The sequence below is a fragment of the Melospiza georgiana genome, chromosome 1, assembly GCF_028018845.1.
Source record: "Melospiza georgiana isolate bMelGeo1 chromosome 1, bMelGeo1.pri, whole genome shotgun sequence".
Classification (NCBI taxonomy): domain Eukaryota; kingdom Metazoa; phylum Chordata; class Aves; order Passeriformes; family Passerellidae; genus Melospiza; species Melospiza georgiana.
The window spans coordinates 130062982-130081947 of record NC_080430.1 but is presented as its reverse complement, the minus strand read 5'-3'; the positions used below and the strand labels follow the sequence as shown (position 1 = coordinate 130081947).

At 34.8% G+C, this 18966-nt stretch overlaps 1 protein-coding gene across 50 annotated transcripts in view; it reads left to right on the top strand.

Moving 5' to 3' along the window:
- The window catches only part of RIMS2 (regulating synaptic membrane exocytosis 2), a 443516-nt gene that overhangs the window by 120980 nt on the left and 303570 nt on the right, over positions 1-18966 (top strand). For 7 of the 50 annotated variants that reach the window (XM_058037364.1, XM_058037357.1, XM_058037417.1 and 4 more), the window contains exon 1: positions 12744-13289. The exons of the other annotated variants lie outside the window; for them this stretch is intronic. In XM_058037364.1, the coding sequence (XP_057893347.1) occupies positions 13168-13289 (122 nt within the window). In that variant the 5' untranslated portion in view covers positions 12744-13167. Of the gene's footprint in view, positions 1-12743; positions 13290-18966 lie in introns of those variants that run through there. 50 annotated transcript variants of the gene reach the window in all.

Here is an 18966-nt window from a genome sequence, read left to right as displayed (position 1 = left end):
ATTACCTTTGCAGAACTGTCTGTTTTTTGAAAAATGAAACTCCTTGTACAGTTCTTTGTCTCCTAATATTGGTTCTGTGGATCTCCTGCTGGCATGGGCAGTGTCATCTCTGACACAACGTTCAGGACGTGCAGCCACCCTTCTGTGGGGTTTGTCTGAGCTGTGCCTTGCTTCCCTTCCTCCCCTGTTATTTTTCTAACTGATTATGATTTATTAAAATATCCCTTTTATGATTATTTTAAGCAGAACATTTATCTAGCTGCAGAACCTATACTGAATAACATTGGGCTTCCAACCAATGTCAGCTACAATTTTGGATCCTTTTATTTTTGAGAAAGATAATCTGTTTGTAAAAGAGAGAAAGAGAAAAGGAAAATTCTAGAACTGTGAGATGGCATGCAAATGGTCTGATCCAAATGGACTGGTGCAATTTCTTTGGCTTTTCCTTTGTGTCTCTAGAAGTCACAAATGATAAAGAAATCACTTCTGTAGTGCAATTTAGTTGTCACTTATCTTTTAGATGGTAAGATTAAAAATTTTAGTACCTGTCAATCTATTTTATTAAGTCAGATTTGAGGAAAAAATGTAACAATAATGAATGTAATAGGACCAGGGTGACCATTTTTTCATAATTCAAAGTTACATTATTAAGCCATGCGATTTTCTTTGTACCTTTTCTTTAGCACGATTATTCATCCCTTTGCCTACTCTGGAATGTCCTTATAGAATTATTTATTTAGTTAGTTATTTTATTAACTTATTTTTTTGTGTATCACTATCTCTTTTCCACCAGTGTGAGAAACAAAACCAAACTCTGGCTAGACATTGAAAATGGTTTCAAAGATATAGCCATGATCTTTTTTCACCCTAAAGACAGACATTCTTTTCTTCTCTATGCCGCTTCTTTTACTTTCCCCAGGATGTAGTTCACTTCTTTTCCTCACTTCACAACCAATAATTCTGAAACCATTCCAGAGTGTCCTTTCAGTTTTGTGGTGAACTAATTGGATACTTCTCTCCCAAGCTTTGAGAAATCATAATTTTGTGCTTTTCAGAAAAAACCAGAGGTCTCCATTCTTTACTGACAAGAATAAGACAGCCACAGACATTTTAAGGGAATAGTTGCAGCAAAGTAGTGCGGTACAATGTCATTTCCAGTTAAGAAGGAAATGTAGGTGACCTGAAGTCAGTGACTCTTAAAGTGGTGTTCTAAAATCCAGTGTAATATCTGTATATGATATGCAGCGGGTTATGTATATGTGCAACTTGTTCTGACTTCCTGCACTATGCAACTCTGTTCCCTGTAACCATGCCCTGATGTTTTTAGAAAATTACTTCAGCAAGTGCCCGGTTCTGCAGCGCTGAGCTTCCTGAAAATGCTATTAGGGACCTCAGAAAGTCTATCATCTTCGTAGAATATCAAGAGGTTAAGTTGCTCCAAACGCAGCTTTCTGGATTTCTGCTCCACTGTTTTGTCAGCTGGTATTATCTGCTTGAATTGGCCCCCAGATGTAATTTATCTGCCTAAGCAAGTTTCCATTATGCAGCATGCAATAGGATGAACCATGAACTTTGCTGCAGAAACCCCGTCTTCTTTGTAAGAAGAAAATGGCAAGAAGAAGAGTTCTTATGGTAAGGTTGTGATAGAAAAAAATGCATTTTACCTGCAAGAAGTTACATTTGTAATGACTTTGTGAAAATACTGGACTTTAAATAAGTTCTTGATGATCACTTAAAAAATTTTAAAAATACCTAGCAAGGCCAAGGAGATTAAAGCAAAAAACATCTGATTTGCTTTATAATGCCAAATAAAGTGCTAAGCTTCAGAAGGACATTGCATTCTAAAGTTCCAAATCAGTGCACAAACCCAATTTTTTTGAAGAGGTAGATTAATTTTAATTGAATCTTTTTGAATCTGGCATGAGGTGCTGGGCTGACAAAAAAATGACCTGCTTGAGTTGCATCTTTGTGCTGCAGTTAGAACTGTGAAAAATATTTAAGCTAGAAGAGGAGTCAAAATTAGTTCAACAATGTCAACCCTTGAATATTAGAAATTTGACAACTCAAAGATTACTTCAGTAATTCCACCTCCTCACTAGGATGAGATAATTGTATTTTATTCCTAAAATGGACACGTAGTGATTAATCTTCCTGTACCATTTATTAACAGGGTCTAGAACAAAAACTTATTCTTGAAAGAAACCAAATTTAACTTGAATATGCATTTCTTATAAAACAATGCATAATTTGGGTGCATCTTGTGTCTCCAGTACATGCAATGAAGACTGAAGAACTGATTTTCGTTTTAAAAATATATATCAATAGCTGAAGCAAGAAATTTGATCTTCTGAATAAAGTAAAATTGAAGTAAAATATAATTTAATTTCTATTCAGCAGATTTTTTAATGCAGATATTCTTTCCAAAATTAGAATGTCTCTTCTAAAGACACTGAGAACCAGATTAAGAAGGAAAAGAGGAAGATATGTCACTTAAATATTGGAAAAGATAGGAATATTTAGTAGATGGAACTCAAACTCTCGAGCTTTGGATATTAAGTATAGTATTTATAGTGTCTCAGCTTTTCAAAAAAATTGTTTTGGATGGTGATAAACTGCATTGCAGTAATGACTGATGCACTAACATAGATCTGGATAATTTTCACCTACTTTGCTTTACTTCTCCTTCAGGTGATTAAGAGCATATATAAGAATGTTAGTGTCCTTTTGGTAGATATTCCCAAAAGCTGTCAGTTGTTTTCAGTGTTAAGCTTGGCAAAGCCAACCAAACCAGGAGATTTTGTTCAAGAGAAGGATTTGAAATATCACTCTCTATGTGGCATACAGATATTTCTTTCAGAAGCACTTTTTTTTTTTCTGTCTGAAAATGAGATTTATTTAGGAATGTATTCTGTGGTATGTCACCAAGTATCATGAAACCTTACAGTTACAACAATCAATTATGAAGTTAACCCCTACTCCCTTCCCAAGTGACCAATGATGCCTTTATTCCACTAAAATAGAACTTCTGTACTAAATGGAAATCTTTCCAAAGTAAAATATTTATACAGCCTTAATGCTTATAAAATCCAGGCTCCATGGCACTGTCAAAGGAATTGAATTCCAGAAGTGTGTGATCATCAGGAAAATATTCTTCTGGTTTTCCAATCAGCTGAATATAGGAGCAACCCAGGAGACCATAAATCTCATAATAACATGAAAGGAAGATAAATTAGTCTCTTTGAACTCATCCCCAAGATATGGAAGGCTCGAATTTTTAACCAGTGGACTGAGCAGCAAAAATTAATACACAATCCAGTGCATAGATGTGTTGTCATAGCCTCTGTTATACTAAATAAAAAGACTGATTTTAATCTTATTGTCATTTGGACAATGGTTTATCTTTCAGTTTGCACATATATTAGTCTTTATTTCCATCACAGACCACCTGGACACATTGACACCCAACACAAGTTTGGACCTTTAAGGACCAAATCAGTCATCTGAAAATAGATATGGTGATAAATCTCAAGATATTTTCCAAGTGAAAAAAAGTAATTTCTAAAATTTATTAAACTCCCAAATTCATTGTGAGTGAGAAATAATTTCTGCAATGTATAACTACCATGGATTTCAGGATCAATGCAATTGTTATTTTCTTTGTACAACATGGAACTTTATGATCAGCTTGCTCACCAAAAAAGCGCTGGTGTTAAGGATGTTTTAACTGTGGTAACTGCGTCTTTCATGAAGAAAACATTATCTCTTCATCTGAGGGTATATATTGGAATAATTTCTGTTGGGGGCATTTACATAGTTGATAAACATCGTTGGATTGTTGTAGGATTTATTTTTTGCTGACTGTTTGCCTAAATTTCTATAACTTGGAGAATAACGGGTAGAAGTACAATCTGCCTGTGAGCACTGAAGAAATTAACTTGCACCTTAAATACTTCATCCTGAAACGGAGAGGAAAGACAGGTGTCTGCAAACTGTTAGTGAGTGTGTATTTTCAGATCCTGTTTTTAGTATTTTACATTATTAATCATGCATAATACTTTTTTAGTAGTGTTTAAATCAACTTTTATGTTTTTGAAACATGAAAAATGATCAATTTTTATAAAAGTGGGGAACAGAAATCTCTTCTGTAGCAGATGAAATTTTCAGTGCACTGTTTCAAAAATCAATCAAATCTCTGTTCTAGGCCAGCAATTCTTGTCTAGTGAGACACATCTTATTGGTGAACCATCCAGAACTGCAAATGAGGCATAAAGCAGGATTCATGTACTATAATGAGGTGCAAGAACATATCAATTGATTGTAAGTCAGCTGAAGGTAAAACTGGTTGAAATATATTATTCTAAACCACATGTTCTACAAGATGTAGCATCTACTGAATATCGAGCTTTTGCATCCTTGAGTATTGCACAGACTTCTCTACTTCTTCAACCAGTATATAGAAAATTTGATGTTCCTGTTGGAAAAGGAGCTATTGCTTTAGCGAGGGGAATGAGGTCTCACTTAGATCTTTTCTAACTCTTATTCTTTCACCTTAACAGTACCCCTTCCATACTTTTAGAAATATTATTTATATATTGTATACTACATGTATGGACATGGACAAGTGCATACATTCACACCAAAAAGGTAGGATGCTTAGCCATTTCAGTAAATTATCAGAACTCTGGGAAAGCAGAGAACTGATTATGGAACCATAATTTGATCCAGAGTTTCCAGAAATTTATTTTGTGGAGATGTATTTCTCCTATAGGAAGCTGATCAGCCCTGCAGAAATGAAAAAAAATGAGTAACATTTATGAGTTATTTTAGTAAAAAGTAGAATCATGCTCTTGCAGATTGAAGAAGTGATTTGTACATTTATTAGAAAAACAGGTTAGTTTTCTTGTTTGTCAAATGCAATTTCTGCCTCAGTAGCTCTTTATATAAATTATGTCTTAGGTCAGGATAGTTTGAAAAACCCTATTTCCCTAGATTGGAAGGCTTCTTTTTTATATGTGACATCTGCCATCAATAGGAGTTTTGCTAGAAACCGTGAAGATCCCTAAAACACCTGTGTTATATGTGGGGAAAATGCATGAGTTGGAAAAAGGGAGAGGATGCACATACCTGTATTTTTTTGGTGTTAGAACACAGCTAAGGCAGGAACTGGAAAGTGTTCTCAGATCTAGCAATAGAAATAAAACCAAAAATAAAGTAATTAGACAAGAAGAAGAACACTTCATTAATCTGGTTTTGGGTGCTCATGCAATTTTGGGTTGCATGATTTTTCCCCCCTACATGTTCCTCTTTCTTTCTATTACTCATACAGGAAGGAAAAGGTGGCTAGCTTTCCAAATTGCACTCCTTAGTCATCTACATTTAGGTGGGATGAATCTGGGTGTCTTTGTTTTTAACAATCTAAATTCAACCTCTGAATTTGCCTAAAATCAGTAACATCTTCATTTTTAAGCATAGACTTCCCTAAGCAAGGAATACTTAGAAAAGCCCAGAATTGGCAAATGAGGTAGAAGGCAGCACTGGAACTTTATTGCCGACCAAGCAAGCTGTATATATTGTGTAATATTCAGAAGAAAAAAGATATGAGGAATAATTAAAATTATACATTTTATGTAATTATTTGCAAGTATTCTATGCCTTGTCATATTTAAATAATACTTCCCATGTTGCCTTTCAGCTAATGTATTAAAGAGAATTCCACAGAGAGGTTTGAGAAGCCATAATCTATACTGAGCTAAGGAAATTGAACAATAAGTCAAAGTTATTCATGTAAGAGATGTCTTAAAAATAATTATACTGGGAGGTATACTCAGTTGTGAGGCATATTTACTTATTCATTTCAAGAATTAGTACTGTTGTGGTATGGTCTATCATAATAAATAACAATAGGTTTTCAAATTATAATTTTCCTATATCCTTTGTCTAATTTGTTTGGTTTTGTTTCCCGTCTTACTCATCTTCAAGTGCGCAATTTTGTGTGGTCAGTGCCAGCTTTTGTATGTGTCCATACCAGCCCTAACAGTAGGATTTCCCAAGTGAACATATGGCACATTTCCTAGTATCTGTGTAGGGAACAAAGTTAGACCTACCATTGTGTTATCTAAGTTTTAAAAAATGTAGAGTTATTTTATCAGTAAAAGTATTTATTGTAAGTCATCTGACATTTAACTTTCACAAGTCTTTATTTTTTCATTTCACAGATTTAAAATTTTATTTTAAAAGCTGGTTAAAAGTGCAAAATATCAGCTTCCAAGTATTTTATTTGTAGAATATATTCTTTCCTAAGTAGTAAGTATGCAGGCAAAAGATGATGTTTAACATGTTGGTGACTTTCTAGGAAGTTTAAAAGGCATCCTGATCAGTGGATCATGATTATTTCTTTCATTTACTTAGACCATGATGAGATGCAGGGAAATGAGTTGTGTCCTCACAGAACTCAGCACATCTAATAAAGGACAGCTGGCACTTCTCTACTTAGGGAGTCCTAAGCTGCCCTGGAATTTACTGTCAAGACTTCGCTTTTTGGGCTGGTGTACTTGACTTCCTTGAGAATCTATAGATTTCAAGGTTAGTTTTGTCTTTTATTAAAAAATAGACAGTTGTTTACCTTTTTTCTCTGTGTGTTGAAGACATAAGTACCGAGAATTTTCAGAGATGGGAATATCCAGATAGCTGTAAAGGTGCTAAAGGTAAACTGACAGCTTACTTTATCCTCAATGTAAGTAGGTTAATGAGAGCATCCTCCTTACCATTTTGGGTGTTGTTGTTCCTGACTGAGGAGCAGAGCACAGGCTGCTTCCGCTGGCACTAGAGCAGTTCCAGTATCTGGGAATGTGCTAGAGGCACAGTGTTGAACTGCGCTTTTGGGCCTTAATCCAAAGGCTGTTGGCATGCAGTGTTATCCCTGATTTCACTGGAATCAGGCTACTCAACACTTGATGCTACAAGGAATGTATTTCAACAGGCTTTGGAATGGCAAAGTTCTAGTGTCCTACACAGCAAGTTAGGCAAGGGCTTGGGGTCCACACTTCGTGCTGGACTACTGACATTACTCTTACCTGCAACCTTAATCACATCACTTAAGCTTCATATCCTAGAGCCTTTAATGGAGAATATGCTTACAAGGTTTGTAATAATTAACTCTTTTTTGAAACTTATTCTAAGAATAAATTATTATTATTTCATTGTTCAATATTAATGTTGGTGGAACAGGAGATAAACTTCTGTGAGTTCTTTCTGCATGGGATGCCTCTAATAGAAAATCTGATAAAAAATGAAGAAGGGAGAGTTAAATACACCTGGGAGGCAATTCCCTGAGCTTCAGAATCAGTATAGCCTATAGTGGAATATCATGTTTTTTCATCCTAATTCTTCTGTGATGTGGTGGAGGACCACAATAACTTAAGCAACTTTTCCTGTCACTTTTGATAATTCTGCCAAAGTTCAGATGGCAGTGTTGTGGCTATTTGCTGACCATGCTCTGACTGTCTTTCTGCTGTAAAAGTCAATGAGTAATGGCTCTCAGTTCTACCCACTCTTCCTCCATGCACACTGACTTGGGTCTTTGTCCTCCTGTGATGACACAAATTTTCACAGAGATTGCTGGAATTTAACTATATAAATACTTATGCCCTTTGAAATTACGCAGTCTCCTCAAGCATATTAGTCATGATGATAGATGGTAGTATCAAGGAAAAAAGGGACAAACGGACTGTCCAGATTTGAGTCTCAAATTGGTCCAAACAGTGTAAATTACACTAAAGGAAGAGTATGATTAATTTAAATGGCTACATGGGAGAATTATGAAGAGGGATACTGAGAAGAATTAAATGGAGTGCCTCAAAAAGGAAATAAAGAAATGCGAAGATGCTGAGAATAAAACACAAGAAAAAGTCCCAGTATGTTATGGTGTGAGATGAGGATGAATTTACTTTTTTTTTACATTACTATACTTTAGTAGTGGATATTTTCTGTAACGAGCTTTGCTCTCTTAGCTGGAATTTCAGTATCTTCCGTTGTAGATCTGTGACCTGACTACCAAGGATTAAAATCAGTATCACTTTTCCATTCTTGATTAATGTTTAACTCAGTGAATTAAATAGTTCTTTCAATATTTAATTATTTTACGGGAGAGAGAACAGTGTCAACAGCAAAGACAAATTCCCTTAGGAATAACCAGGGGCATGTTGATAAGAACTTTGTGGGCATATTTTAGGAAGCCAGTAGAGAAACCTGGGACTCAGTTTTCCATGCTTCCTCACACTGTTCTAATGGCCCAGCTACCTGTAATAAGAAGAATGGTGCATTTTGAATGACTGCTCAGGAGCCAGCAGCACAAGAAGATTCATTTTTACAGGTCTTGGACAGAGACTGATGCTCCCCTGTAGCCTGGATTTAGGTACTTTTATCCTTTTGGGTTTGAGGCTTTATCAGCGTCCCTTTCTTTATTATTTTCTATAGTAAGTATTCAGAATGCTGTCTTCTATGAGTCCTGTTGTTATGTGTTTAAATTTCTTGTTATGGATTTTGCATTAGATAAAGTTTTCTTGTGAAACTGAACCTTTGAACATTGATGTGATGAAATACAAATGGGTGTGTGCTTTATTCCGAAAGAAAGTCTGCTTGCATTTCACTTGTAGTAGTGAAGGGAAATGCCCATCCTTGAATGGAATTTTCAATAGTCCTTAAAATCATGTCCCACCTCGGAGCATCAGTTTGCTGACCCAAAAGGAGTGATTTTATAAACAGTAATAATACAACACTATCTAATGTCCAAGGCCACTGTTGTTAACTTACCTCTTTGAAAAGAATTTGTTCAGAGTTTTATTCTTTTCATAATGGATGTCAGTCAAAGTTTTTTGATCATGAGTATTTAACTAAGTGCTTTAATAAGGGCATATTGGAGAGTGATGGTGGTGTAATACAGGTACTTATGTGTTATTAATGACAAAGTTTTATGTAGTATCTAGATGGAAAAAACAGTAGACATTAGACTTTCTGTACATTTCAAAAACCCCAATATTATCCCCAAACTCCAATTGACTCAGCTCTACAATTTTCTTCTGCATTTCTGCATCAAACTATACTTACATACTATCCAGTAGATTAGAGTGGAATTGAATCCAAAATTGTTCTTGATAGTATCTTTTATCCCAGAAAAGTCTTTGTCCTGTAAGCTGTAATGTGTAGCTTTAATAAGTCTGTATGACTCTACTTTGTTTAAACTACAATGTCCTGTGAAATCTTTTTTGTATGCCTATAATAAGTGATGCATGTAAGTAATGTTTGAGATAACATATTTATACATATTTTCAACTTTCTTGTATAATAGATTTACATTTCTGAAATCTAGAATCAATTTAAGGAAGTTTAATCTTATGTTTGAAATAGAAATATTTTATATAAATTTGAGAACCTCATATTTGGGAGATTTCTAGATAACTTTTTGTCTTAAAAGCTTGTATCTGATGGACCTTTATTAAGATTCAGTTTGGCTACAGAGGCAGGTATCTGTATGGACCTCAATGTAGCTTGGCTTAATGGATCCAGTGATGCTTTCTCAGGCTTGTCTTTTCATTTTGAAATAGGCTGTCAACCATGTCAGGTAGTTGTTCAGACTATCTAGTACTCATTTTGCTTTTTCTCTGCAGTATCTTTAAAGTACTTGGTCTTCATTTCCATAAAATCCTTGATAAAATTTGTGCGAAAATGAAACATATTATTATGAAACCATGAATAGCAAGAGCATGTACAAATATCTTTTTGCAAGTATAAATACACCAAATACCATGATAAAGATCACTGTCAAAATTATTTTAATGAGGCCCTCAAAGGATAGGAAATGCTAGAAACAGAAGTGTTTAAGCAGTGCTTGGCTTACCTGGTGCTCATTAAGTACACAAATAGGGGTGTTCCAAAAGAAAGAAGCCTGTGCATATCAGACGTCTTTTTCTTCTAGTGTGGATATTGGAGAGTATAGACTGAGAGCCCTGAAGAACAGAAAAGGGGATCTCAAGTTAAATATCAAATAGGCAGAAAAGTAATCCCTGTCTTTTTCAACATTATTATCTGAAGCTTTTAATTTGGGAACGCTGAGGGTATAATTTCCTGAGCCTTAAAAATTACGGTGAATCACTGCCCTTCCCAACAGGAATTTTTTAGTGTAAGAAACAGTGACACATCTGAAGATCTGTAAAAGCATTGAAATATGGTAAATAGTACCTGTTCCATTTTGTTCACAAACAATATCAATGTACAGAGAATAAATTTTATGTGTGGTTCTACTGACTTCTTTTGATTGTCAGTTTCATTCTGGTTCTCAAAGGTCAGGTGCTTCAGTGGGCAGAGCCTACTTTGCTCCTGCTCCTTCATTCCATTCCCTCCAGCCTCTTGTTAGGTCTCCTTACTTCCTTGACTCTTCCCAGATGAATGATGACATTTTGGAAAAGGTGGAAGTGCCTAAAAGAGATGTTAGTAGAAGTCCACATAGTAGGGTCACTATACTACTCCAGGCCACATAATAAATACAGGAAACAATTGCTTATTGGCTAAAGGGTCTCTTGGAGTGCGTTAGAAGGGTCAGGAGAGAAAGGCGATTCTATTTTATTCGGTTCCATTCTTTTTTTTTGAAATAAAAAATAGTATTTTAAATCAGTAGTACTCTAGTATTCTAGATGACCAAAAACATATGCATTTGCACAAACGCCATTTCTTTATAGCTGAATTTTCTGCTAGCAGCAACTATGAAGTATTTGCCTTTAAAAGTATTCTTTACTTCTCTATGAAACATTTTACATGCATGAGCATCTGCAGGGTACTCTTTATTCCTTACTCCAAAATAAAACTTGAAAACTTGAAGTTTTATATATGTTTCTTTTCTCTGTAGTTTTAGGACAAATCTTAAAAAAAATAAGAAAGAGGAAAAAAAAAAGAGTGTATGCCCTAACTTCCATTTTAAATATCTGAGAATAAAGATGTAGAAAGATGGATGTCAAATGTTCAGCATTTTGTTGCAACTACAAGAGCATTTTGACTGTGATTCCCATTTTTAAGGCATGCAGCAAAAGGATAATGTGCTTGAAATATATGATAAATACTGGTCTTGTACCTACTCTGTGGCCAACATTGCTTCTGAACTTATTATACTGATTGGAATGACTTGAACTTTTGTGACAAGACGACTGTTTCTTGGAGCAGATTAGAAAATTTGGGTTTTTTGGTGGAATGAATCTAAAGGCAAATTTTCTTGCATTACAAACATGAATTCTCTGTAATATAAGTAAGGTGGTTACCAAATATTACTTTTTCATTTTATTATAGTAAGATAGCCACAAATATCCATTGGTTCCTACTTTAGGATCTCAAAAGTTACCAGCTTTGGCAGACATAGAGCCTATTACTTTTATCTTAAATTGTAATACATTGCTCAAATACAAATGCTTTCATAATGCACAGTATGCTATGGACAGAAAAATAGGTATTAAAACTATTTTGGGTAGTACTTTGTAGGGTTTCACATGAGTTTTGCAAACAGATTTATTAGCAGATATTTTCATGATTTGTAAAAAAATATTTAACCTGGGTGGAAGGTGGGAGTCACAAGTATATCCCTTTTACAGGGCCCAGGAGATTAATTTGTTCCCATTTCTTTTTTTTTTTTTTTTTCTTATAAAATCTGTGTTTTAGCTGCCATCATTCTGGCCAAAGAAGCCTGGATGGCTTCTTCCTCCTGAGCACATCAACACACTTGAATTAGCTGGAAAGATGCTTTTTCCCATATCATCTGAGATTCAAATTGCTTTCAGTGGAAGAGGTTTAATAATAGACCTCATTTTATGTTTGTTTACTTGGAGATTTTGTAATTAGTGCTAAGATGTTAAAAGCTGTGGATAAAAAATGAGGTATTATAAAGAAAATATTTTTAATTGTTATTTTTTGATTTGACAATGATAAACTATTTTCTGTATTGTTATGTAACATCATCCTCTGGCACAAGCATTAAGGAAAAGAAAAAATGGTTTTTAGTCAGGGATACTTATTTTCTGTACGTTTCATGGTATTCACAGTGCATACTGTGTTGCAAAAGCTCACTCTGTTCTGTTAGATGACTGATTCTGCTTCTTGCTCTTTGATATCTGATACTTCTGTGTACCAGTACACAGGCTCCTAAAATAGTGGGTTTTCCTGGAAGCAGATGGGTTTGGAGCACCCGAAGAAGTGATTGATTTTTCTCGGCTCTGTCATGGCTGATTCAGTGCAATAAACTTTTAAAAGATACTGAAGACATTTCATTTTGCAATGCAGTGCTTATATATAATGCAGCCATTCCTTTTAGTAATTGTTCAAGTTTGCATGGCAAATCATCGCCTCGATGCTGTATGTACAATCCCTGACAGAGTGGTTAGGTATAGAATGTATACTGTTTGCTTCAGTCGTGAATTGATACTACATTTAAATGTTTGCACTAAAATCCTGTTATCTCAGATACAGTATAGCTTTTCAGATATGAGACAAAAGATCTATTGTTACAGTCTCAGTGCTACATGTTGTTTATTATGTGCAGATTTTTTTTAAAGTGGTCTTTCGGTCCTTTAGAATTGCCATTACATTATGAAAAAATTAAGAATTCTACATACATGGTCACGGATATTAGTCATTTTTACAGGGGAGGGAAGGAGGAGGGGAAGATGCAGAAATCCTCCTCCTTTTAGATAGTAGTAACAGTGTGAGGATGCCTTGTCCTCCTTTTTTTTACTTCTGAGATTTTATTGCTGGCAGCCAGATGTGCTGAAACTCCTGACGACAGCATCTATTCACTGCGTGTTTTTAATAGGCTTAGAGAAATATGAGTAGAGTACATGAAAGCAGCTCAGCTTCACACTTCAGCTGGGAATGCCCAAAAAGCTTACTGCTGTTTAGAATTCTTGCTACAGTCAGGAGAAAGCTGCTCGGGTACTAAATCTTCTACGACTGAATTAGAAGAATAATGACTGTACAATTAACTATCAGCCCCTGCTCATTTAGACACAGTTTTTACAGAGATCAGGAGAAATATGGAACTTGATTGGCATATTTGTATTTGATGGTGTGTACAAAATAGATGACTTTTAAGACAGGTGGTGAAGAAAAATAGAAGGGAAAGAAAGGGAGAAAATGCAATTTGAAACACTGCGCCAGGTCTGCAATTCTGTTTTATCTCATTTTCATGGGGTTTTCTCATCCCCTCCAAATATTTTACAAAATGATCTTTTTGGACAAACGTTGAACAACACTAGGTAAGTAGAAATGAAATATTTTTGCTTTATCATTTCTCCTTTTATGCTGATGGCAATCTGTCTGCATGCTTTTCAGTGGGGTACTTTTATAACTACACTCCTAGATATTAATATTTTCATGGTAGCAGTGAGTCTGTTAGTGTTTTTATGTTTTATGTAAGGATTTACATGAGAACTCAATCTGCAGAAATAAAGCTAGCAAAGATAGAATAAAATATTTAAGATGGTTATGTATCTTTCAAGTACATTAGCTGCCATTAGAAGCTAGCATTATTAGCTGTAATCCTTAAAGCATATTAAATATTCATAAACAAATTTGTCAGAGAAAATGATTTCTATGTGGATATGGCAGTGAAAAGATTAAATGCTCAGAGATGTGTCTGTTTAACCATGCATAATTTATTGGAAGATGCAAATTAGTAGTCCTGCATACCTTTTGCAAAATAGAAAGCAGTTCCTTATTTTTAAAAGATTTAGATCCTGTATGTAATGCTTTTCAATAATGTTTTTAACTGGTCAAATTATAGCTGATTAGTGGATGCTTTGCAGCAGGTCAGTCAGCCCTGTAGGGTATCCTTTTGTGAATAGCTGTTGTTTTGTGGGAATTAGAAATGATAGGGTGAAGTTGTTTATTGGTGTGAGAATTTTTGAATAGGTTTCTTAGGACTTTTGGGGGGTTAAAATGAATTAATAATGCCACATTTCTGTGTCATTATTAAGTAAACATATTATAGTGCTGATGTTTTGAACTTTTTCATACTGCTATTAAATATTAAACATAAAAATATTAATAATTTTATCTAAGAGAGTGGAAGTGCAGGTCAGGAAGCAAAAGAACCCTGTAGTTTTTTATAAAGATAGTGCTCTGATGGAAACATTCTGGAAAAAGGGTGGAAGTAATAGGCAGAGACTGTATCCAGCATTTTAATCTTCTTCTCTGCCTCTGTGGGAGAAATCTCTTTTAAATGGGATATAATTTCTTAACTACAGGGATATTTGCACTTGATAATTCAGAAGATGGTTATAATTTTATTTCCCATAATTTTGTTGTAAGGATTCTCTCCCTTACTGCTGATATTTCCTTTTAAAATCTGTTGATATTTATTTTATGTTACTGTTCTCAAGTTTTGTTATCTTGGTTATGAATTGCTAATTAGGTATGTAAAATTATGTAGGTAGTTTTAGCAATCATAATCACAGATATGAATTAAGGTATTTTTAGGTATATATGAAATCTGTATTCAATGAGATTTTTCTTATATCCCTTTGGTACACTGTGAAATATTTGAAGCTCTACAAAATGGAGCAATAATTTACGTATTATCAGCCGGGATTGTAAAACTGCATATTTCCAAGTGCATAGTTTCAGGCCTGCAGCAACCAGCAAAGCCCTTAGCAACTGTTCTAATCAGCCACCATCCCAGTCCTGATTCCCTGGATCTGCTTTTGCAGATCAGAGTACATGCTTTTTGTAGATCAAGGTGCATGCTTTTTGAATTTTTTTTTTAAAGTTACATGTACATGGTGGTTTTTGCTGTTTATTTTGCTTGTGAGACCTGGGCAAAAGCTGCATATAGTATCAGATAAAAAGACAGAGTTATTTTATTCATTTGCTGTGCCTTAGATTAGGAGTATATTTATTCTAGAAGACTGGCAAACAAGAAAGGATTCTTAGGAAACTGAGCCTCCTACCTAGTATGGGCTGTTTTGCTTAGGATGAGAATATTCCTGTATTTATAAGGAGCAATGTTGTGTTTTTCTAGGTATCAATGCTTTTGGCCTCAAGAAAACATTGTGCAATTTTTAAACAATATGCAGCAGTAATTGTGAGAGACTAATCCATGTTTCTCTGTTTTCTGATAATAAAGTTATGTGAAAGTATTTTAAGGTTTTGAGTAAAAAGATTCCCTCTTCCAAAGAACTATTTGTATTTTAAATCTGATCTTGATAAAAGGTTGTTGAAGAAGTCATCTATTAGTCACTAAAAAAATCTCACTGGCATTTATTACAGAGGGTAGTCCTTTGATTGTCTTACTGATTTAAAAAAATCTGTTTTATATTTTTTTAATTAAATGAATTTAGTATATAATTTAGATAGATTTTTCATTTAAAGCTTTGCACAATAAATGTAAGGCACTTGCTAAAAACTAATTGTTAATGCATTAAGAGTTAATGCTTCATAACTGTGGTGTACCTCCAGCATGTCAGAGTCTGCTTTGATGAGGTATAGTGTGCTCTATCTCTTTAGTCTTCAAAGTTATATATTTGGTCCTTTGATGATCCTTTCTCTTTTGAATAAGGTTTTTTCTGTTTTTACATCTGAAAAGTACAAGTCAGAGTCCAGAAAGATGACGGCTGACATTACACACAGAGTGATTAACTGCTACTGCCACAAAGTAATAATGTCAAGAAAACAGCTTCATGCATACAAATTGTACAGTAGATAATGGAGTGTAAAACAAACTCATAGGAGAGGAGGTAGTATATGGATAATTTTAATTGAATAGACATTCCTCTGAAGTTTCACATAATTTTTTCTTGGAGTTCTTGTTCTTCAGTTCTTCAGAAAGTTAAGATATACTGAGATTTTCTTGAGGGAAAGATGGGGATCTTAGGCTTTGCTTTCTCTAGCTATGCTAACCATTGACAGAAACATACATTAAACTGTTTTTTATGATTTCCCATAAAAACTTTGAGTTGGCTTTTTATTTGCATAGTTCTGGCTTTGCAGTAGCTGATGTGAGAGGGCCCAAATGATATTAAGGTCCTTGTGAGTTAGATTGATTTTAGTACTTAAATGGGTTTTGTTGTCCCCTCCCAGCAGCCTCTAATGGAGGAATATTGCTGCTGAGTTCTCCTCTGCCAGCTGCAGGGCAGCACTTTGCTGTAAGATGCTATTGTGAGTGTGAAAGAGAAAGCTGGTTTGCTGGGCCTCCCTCTTGCTCCTGCACAGCTCTGTCTGACCTTACCAACTCCAGCCAGATGAAGCAGCAAGAGCTATCATTTCACCTCAAAATTGTGCTGGGGGTTGGGGTGCTATTTCCTGGGTAATAAGTTATTTTTTATAGAAAAATTATTAGAATGGCCTTATGTTGGGAAACCATAAGAATTGTTTTGTATTTTGAGCATTTGGCAAATAACTAGTTTATGGAATAAATTCATCATGTGTCCAGAAAAGAAATCAAGAGACCTTTTATGAAAACACAGTATGTACTTGCATTACATCCAAATTTTACAGCAGCATCTAAAGGAGGTTTGCTTTTTGTGCAGTCTAAAATTTTTCTGATTACTTTCAGTGACAAAAAACAATGAAATAAAGTTTTAAAATATATTTTAAACCTTTAGTAAATTACTAAGCTGGATTTTCAGATTTCCATTCTTCATTTTGTGTTTAGTGTACAAATACTGTGCTGTTGGATGCTCTATTTGTAGCAACATGCTTTGAGAAGTCACAATTGCTTTGGGCAGTATTGAGATTAACACATTACTGCATAATGGCAAGCATCTTTTGTGACTCAACTTGGTACAAAATGTACAGAGGACTATCAATCCAATTTTGCAATTGCAGTTTCTATTAGAAGCTTTTCTCATCAAATGGAAAGCGGTCAATTTACCTAAACTTGGTTTCTCAGATGATATATTGTTAGGATTTTTTTACAGTTCTGTGAAAGTCAGTTTACTGTCTAGCTTGGCCACACAGGGGCATAAGATAACTAATATATTGAGCCTAGAACCAGTACAAAGATTGTTCACCAAATTCTGTGTACAATAGAGACTTAGGAATTGTCTCATTTTGAAATTAGAAACACCTAGCTTAAAAAAACAAATTGTATTTTCTTTCATTAAATTAAACCCCAGTGTTTTTGAAGACTCTTAAGAGTTTTCACTTTTGAAATGCCTTGGTAAGCATCTTTTACATATATATATTGATTTTTAAAAGATGAATAAAATGACAAAATAAATTAGTTCCTTGGCAAAACTAGACATTTCCACTGAAAGTATCATTTTAGCAGAAACATATGATTTCTTTTCGTTACTTAATTTTCTGTTTTGTTTCCTCCAATATATCTAACCAATATATATAGTAGCTATTTACCAAAGGTCCATTTTCATAATGAAGCCATCAAATGATGTCAGAATTACTGTCACAGGCAATTGTTATTTTTTCTGGTGTTGACAATTATTACTTTGACATTGAAGGAAAAAGATAATTTTCCCTTTCCTATTGGGAAAAAAAATTGTCAGACTATTTCTGTAGAATAGATTTGAGGTTTTTTTTTTTCCTGACTATATTGGTTCAACATAGCAAGAGGTTTTCTAATACTCTGAGAGAATGTTGCATTTTCAAATATTACTATTCTATGAGCCAAGAAGAAAACCATGATAATGGTGTTAGAGCTGACAGTATATTGTCCATATTCTGTGGTGCAATACTGTGATTGAAATTGCCTCTCCTCCCTTTTCAAAACTGGCTTGTCTATAGCTACCTTTAAAATTTTAGTTTGCTGGGATTTTCACGTCTGCTCCTTTTTACCCCCATACTAGATTAATAGAATCGTGCTTTAAGTATATTCCTCAAATTTGTAGTTGATGTGCTTTCTCAAGTAAAACATACACAGTGTTCGTAAATACATTTATTTGTATTCCTACCATGTAATTTTTCCATGTAATGTATTAAAGACATAGCAAAGCTATTTCCTCCTCTTGTTCTTAACTGTCTGTGTCTTGCCTCAGACACAAACAGAATTCCAAAATTAAGCTGATTCCTGTTCTAGATCTCTGTATTACTGTAGGAAACTTGTCCATGTCAAACAGCCCTCTATCTTATTTTCTTCCTAAAATTAGAGAAATAAGCCATATTCAGGTGAATCCCTATGTGCATATACATCTATATGTATGTGAATTTCTCTAAACACAAAGGGAAGACTGGCAGCTGGGACAGCAAGTTGTGTATAAAAGGCAGAGAGAAACTCATACAGCTGTGTATTTGGTCTTCTCTGCATCTTTGCCAAACATTCCTCACCCAGGACTCTTATGTCCTCTTTGTGCTGCGAGCAAGTGTATCTAACTTCATCAGTCCTTTGGCCCTTGATTGGCTTCTTTGGGACAGAGTGGGACAAGTAGTATGATATTTCTCATCTTGTCATGTTTCTGTTTTCTTTGGAGGAAGCAGCTGAACGTACTAGCTTGCCTCAGAGCTATTTCTTTCTCACAGGAAGTTGTGTATTCCATCCCATCTAGGTGGCTGTTGGGTTTTGGGTTTGTTTTTAAGTCCCTATTTCTAGGAATAACCATCCCTGTAACATTCTGTTACAGATATTTTCAGAGAGAGAAAAGTAAGAGATTTCCTTACAGAGCCATTTCTTTTCCCATCTCTTCCAGCTCTGGGGAGAGATACCTTCTGTTACTTCCACCTCAGTTGCTACAGATTTAATAAGGTGACATATGCTTCCTCCGTGCATCTCACAGAGCTGTGGATATTTGCAGCCATAACAGGTTTCTCTCTATTCTCATTGTGCATCAACTGCTGTTATCTGATGATGGCAATAAAATCCTAGCTGGCATATGATCCTAACCTCCCACCAGGAAGAAAAAAGAGGATGGATCAGAGGTGGATAATTTGTCTCAATTCAGCTAGTATGTTAAATTCAGAAATTTAAATAATCCTAAATTTAGA